The 5803-nt window shown below is 35.8% G+C and overlaps 1 protein-coding gene across 9 annotated transcripts in view; it reads left to right on the plus strand.

Moving 5' to 3' along the window:
- Nucleotides 1-2240, plus strand: part of LOC117743812 (kinesin-like protein KIF20B) — a 41418-nt gene extending 39178 nt beyond the window's left edge. For 6 of the 9 annotated variants that reach the window (XM_034551672.1, XM_034551674.1, XM_034551677.1 and 3 more), the window contains one exon: nucleotides 958-2240. In XM_034551672.1, coding sequence (XP_034407563.1) covers nucleotides 958-1038 — 81 coding nt within the window. In that variant the 3' untranslated portion in view covers nucleotides 1039-2240. The remainder of the gene's footprint in view (nucleotides 1-957) is intronic. The other 3 variants (XM_034551678.1, XM_034551681.1, XM_034551680.1) reach the window with 2 other exon arrangements.
- Nucleotides 2241-5803: the final 3563 nt, after the last annotated feature.

The raw sequence follows: 5803 nt of genomic DNA on the forward strand, positions 1-5803 counted from the left end.
TGCATCAGTTTATTCGTTGATTTTAAGAATCAAATTTCCTTTTTCATTAGACCATATTGACTATTAGTCAATCTAGTTTAGCCTAAACAATAATTCTTATTATTATTATTAGTACATAAGATAAGCCAAATGCATACGCTATGCATCATACTGGATTGAGACAGAAATAAAGATAACTTTATTTAAGTAAGCTTTAAAAAGGGAAGGTTTTTTCTCATTAATTATGTGTATTTTATGTTTGATATCCCCACCATTAATGTTTCATAACGTCTGACCTCATTTCATCATAGTTTTAGTTGACATACTTTGATGTGTAATGATGTTTTTCATGAAATACTATTCTATTAATTCTTTATGGAATTGAAGTCAAGAGGAGGCATTCAAAATGCAATTTTCAGATATTCTGTGACATCTTTTATGGAATAAAAATCATAGTACAGTTTGCCACGAAAAGGTTATAATCTCAGGAGTCATATCATAGTATTTCACGTAAATCCATTTTTAATGACAACCAGACTGCGACATTGACTTTTTAATGACGTACTATAACATTTTAAGGAATAAAGTCATCGTATAGAGAATATTATAAAACATATGACATTTGACTCTCGATATGACTTTTTAGAAAAGACTACTATGATTCTTTTTTTTGTGACTTTAAAGCGATACTGCAAAATATAATACAAACTGACATTTTAATCCCATTCTCTACTTTTTATGACATTATACTTAAAAATGTCAGTGTACATTTTTAATGGAAAATTATACAGACTTTTTTTATTTTTTATTTTCTATGATATCAGTTGTGACTGAATTGCAAGACTCGAGTGTCGAGGCACTTTATTAATAACATTGGCCGATGCTCTGAATTCATGATCGAATAATATCTGTTTTAATATTTGTTTATAACAAGCCTGCAATTTTTTTGTTTAACAATGAGTTCTTTTGTTGTTGTAGATCATCAGCAGGGAGCCGGAGGAGAAAGAGGGCGACCATCAGATCATTAAGAGGCGTCTTCGCTCCCGGATGGTCAAATAATGAACCCGCTCACTTTACTGTGTACCATCGTTTATTTTTGTTGGTAAACACCATCTTAATAAAATGAAGGAGGCATTTAGCTGCTTATAAGCCTTTTCTGACTTAAGTTAGAACTCAGTTGTCTTATTTAATCTAAAAAAAACTATTTTACGAGTAATATACTATCACTCCAGAATAGAGCAAATAACACTAATATACAGCTGGATATGTGGAAAGATGGCAATTTAAAGGAATAATTTAATATGGGGCTCAGTAGAAGGCATTTAGCCGAGTTCAGCATAAAAAGCTCCTCTAGAGCTCACAAACATGTTGTTGTGTTTCTGTTTGTGGACAGATTAAAATGAATAAATACAACAGTTGGTGGTTTTAGGGGGAGACGCATGTGCACAAACATGAGGGGTCAAACTCCCAAAATGTTGAAGCATTCCTTCACAATACTGGGAAAATAATTGAATCCACTTTTGTCTGGTAAAGTATTTTGGTCCACGTTCACCATCAAATGACTCGAGAGTCCATCAGATAGTAAGCTACACTTCTTCTACACTTTATAGACAAAATATGATTATTTCTTTCTCTATTCTTATGTGCAATGTTTTGTATTTGTTTATTCGATGTGCGTAAGCTATAACAGTTACACCTGTGTCATTTTTCAAACCTTTTGTGTTTTCTTTTTTCTTCACTTATTTTGTACTGATTGGTTTTCTGAAAGTGATCCAAAAAAGCTGTGAATAGAGCAAAGAAAATGTCTTACGATGTTCTCAGCAACTTTAATTTTTCTTCATTTTCACAATGTTTCAGATGTTCAACGTCTCTGCAGGTGACTTTGTAAACATCGACTTCCACTAAAGTCCTCGTGCACTTTATTTCTCCAACAAACTTTGGATTTGAGACGAAAGCCGGAGGACCAGAATGAACTCGTCTGGTTCTGCTGTGCGCTCGTTACCGAACAGCTGACTTGAGGATGACCCGTCCATCATTATATTCTGTTCCGTTTTATTCAGGAACGTCTTGTTAAACCTGCCTCAGTTTAAAAAAAAAAAAGATTGTTTATTTAATACCTGTTTTTTTTCTGAAATTGTGCACTTTTTCTTTAAAAATCTATTCCATACTTCTGTCATACCATCATGTGTTTCTCCATTTTTATACCTTTTTTGTTCTATAGGTCTTATCTTGTCATTTCCCAAAATAAAAATACAAAGTTATTTTTCTTTGCTTCATGTTTTAAGACCAAATATCTTGGAGGATGTACGAAATATATTCTTTAAAATATAACTTATCTTTATAGCATAAAAAAAAAAAAAAAGTATTTGCATGACCTTCATACATTTCCTGTGGAGAAGTGGGACAAGCGGTTGGCTTGTGTTGGCGGTGGGCTGCTGAGCTGTGTGGGCACGAATGAAGAAAATATACTTTAGTGGAGAAGAATTGAAAAGTGTTTGAGGAAAAAGCATTAAACCGATAAAGAAGTGATCAGAGAGGTCACCGAGCTAGACGACGGGAGACGATATCACATTTAATAAACATGGTTTCGTACAGCGGAGCTCAACTCAAAAGGATTTTGTGTGGATGATATCAACATAAGTTTTTTATATTTTCCACATCGTCGTGCATTTATTTGTATGAATCTCGGCGGTTCCGCCGAGGGAGAGTTCAGCTGATCCACTGCTCTTAGCAGCACGCATGGGAATCAATTACAATAATGAATAAATATAATATATTGGAATATGTTTCTCACTTTTTACCTGATGGTCCTAAATAAGTCGCTAAATTCTTGGTCAGTATATAAAAAAAAAAATAGTTTAGTAGTCATAAAAATGTCATAATATATAGTATGTCATGGAAATGTCAAATTCTATTATATCATAGAAAAATGTCAGAATAGTATGCCTTATACTTATGATAGAAACATCATTATGTAGTTTGTCATAAAATGTCCCAGTGTAGTTGCCGTACAGTGTATGTCACAAAAAAATGTTAAAAGGTCCAATTCAAGAAAAATATTCTAATAAAAATATTATATTTAATAATATTATAATATTAGTATGCCATGAAAAGGTCAAACGTATAGGACGCGCTTAGAAAAATCCCCAAAAACATTTATAGCAGTCTGCCATAATGCATAATGTCATAAAAACAGCACCATGAAATGTAAATGTCACATGACAAAGATATTATACAAAATGTCGTACGTTAATAGTACGTAATAACAAATTGCCATACACGTTCTCAAATGACGTCATAAAAAAGGTCATAGTGCGGTCAGTCGTATGTTATAAGAAGGGAAAATAATATTGTATACAACCAATGTCATTAACACACACAGTTGTCGAAGTATAAAGATGTCAAACAAATTATAGAATAGTATACAATAAAGATTATATAATAAACTACCATTAAGAAATGTCATAAAATGTTCCTTAACTCCATTAAAAGGAGTGTTTCAGGAAATCCGCTCACTGGGCAGGAGGACTTATTTCCATGTGGATCTGTGATTATTAAAATATGAACATGTGTTTTTTTATTATTTTTTTTAAATGGCTGAAGTCCACATTTTTCCTGCCTCAGTGTCACATTAGTGCTGCCGGAAAACCTTCCACGGAGCAGAGGGATAAAAGCCACGCGTGTGTCAGAAAGACTTTAATCCAAAAATACATAATTGGGAGGAAAGCATCGTAATCACCGTACAATAGAGAGAAAGAAAGAGAGAGAGAGAGGATGACAGCCACAGAGGGTAAAACCAGAGACATGAGGATGAGGGAGATTAAAGATGGCCGCAAACAGTTGGAATGAGGACACGTCCGTCTGCAATGGAGTCTTTTGTGTTTCTATTTCTTTCCTTCTGAGGACGGAGAGAGAGAGAGAGAGAGAGAGAGAAGGAACGCAGTCACGTATTGAATGATGGAGAGGCTGCCACGATGCAATTTTAGTAATCACTTCCCACACAGCTGGGCCCCTTTGTGCCGCGTGCACCAGGAACACGGATGTGTGCGCGTGGAGTTCGGCGTGCGCTGCGTTCACAGTTCATCGCTCGAGAGTCGGCGAGGTGGGACGAAGTCCGAATTCATTCAAAACAATTCATTTGTCTGCGCATCCTCGGAGTTGCCGGCCGGAGTTACTTCCCACAGCTTAATGCCGTGGGAAGTACACGCAAAAATAATCAAGCAATTAAATAAGAGCAACATTGCAAACTGTGATTAATATAATGAGACAGTGTGTTGGAGAATATAATGTAAAGCCACACCCACTGAAATAAAATCTACGGCCTAATAATCGAATGCAAGCTCACTAAAAAGAACCAGTCCAGAGTTATAATATTAAAAACACTTATCAGGGTCAGAATTATTATGGCTAATTGTTATATAACAGTTGGCTACAACAGCTACAGGGGACCAAGTTGTGTTTGAGAGGACTTTTGTTAGATTTAAGTTGTGTGGAAAGCTGTAGGAGGGTAGACAACAACAACAACAACAACAACAACAACAACAACAACTCTTCGCCTGCTGCATTACAGGATTATCTCATTTCCCCTCAAGTAGGGTCATCTGCAAAAACCCCGATTTCAATTTCAGTTCATCTACTTTATATGATTCATAACAATGGCTTCTGGTGTCCTTCTCTTCTCGTCTTCTTCGTCAGGAACCAGACCAAAGGGAAGAAGTGGGTGGTTACCCTACAAAATATGTGACTGCAACATAATTGTGTGCACGGTGATGATTAAAATGTTCTATTATGAAACGTTTAAATACTCTCGTTCTTCATTCTTCTCTTATTTCACCTGCCTTTAAAACACAAGGTGGGATTCAGCTTCATTTCCCTGAATGTGCCATTGAACCTTCCTGTGTTAGCTTTCTGTTACCATCTCTTATGTCTTAAATCAGCTGTAAAATACACTAAAAACAATGATCTATCATCCAATTTGTTTCTCATCTCTTGGTTACCTTGTTAGGCTTCCTCATCCATGAAAATATTGGTTTTAATATCTTTGGTGTGGCCCATTGGGCCTTTTCTTTGTCAGTATACCCCTCGATTTAAATTTAAAAAATGGTAAAATGAACCTCAAGAGAATCATATAAATAAATAAAGGGTTGTTGTGTTACCTGACTATTACTGAGGGGTATTAGAACACATCTCTTAAATAAATGTGTTTTATTTATTTTTTTAATTTTAATATTATTAACTATAGGAACATCTATGGTGTTAGGGTCAATTTCGACCCATATATATATTTACTTCAAGAAAAAGGCATAACACAAAATATAGATTTGCAAGGTCAAACAAACAACAACCAATCAAGCAAATCAAACCAATAGAAATCAATTACTAGTTCCAAAACTAATAAAAAACTAAATCAGAGTAAAAGTCTCTGTGTTATGTGTGTGTTTGGATGCATGTGTGGCAAAAAGTGACACTTTTAGTGTGTTCTTTGCAGAGATATTTCTTGCAGTTGAAGCACAACACGTTTGTCTTTCTGTCCTTACTGCTTGGGCAGACCTTACACCTCTTTCTCTTAGAATCAGGTGGCCTGAGTGGGGTTGTGGCTGTTCTGGTTGGTGTTGAGGGAGGGCTGGCTGAGGAGGATGCTCTTTGTGTTGCTGATGGTGTGGACGGAGTGCTAAGTGAGCTCTGTAGTTGTCTGACCAAGGCTGCAGCATCTGGGCCTCGGGGCACCCGTTCCCTTCGCTCAATGTGTGGCTTGTGTGGAATTTCCAAGCTCCTCAAGAAACATTCTCCGCTTGCTATTTTTGGTTGAGTTCCACCCTCGGTG

The sequence above is a fragment of the Cyclopterus lumpus genome, chromosome 15 (assembly GCF_009769545.1).
Source record: "Cyclopterus lumpus isolate fCycLum1 chromosome 15, fCycLum1.pri, whole genome shotgun sequence".
Taxonomy (NCBI): Eukaryota; Metazoa; Chordata; class Actinopteri; order Perciformes; family Cyclopteridae; genus Cyclopterus; species Cyclopterus lumpus.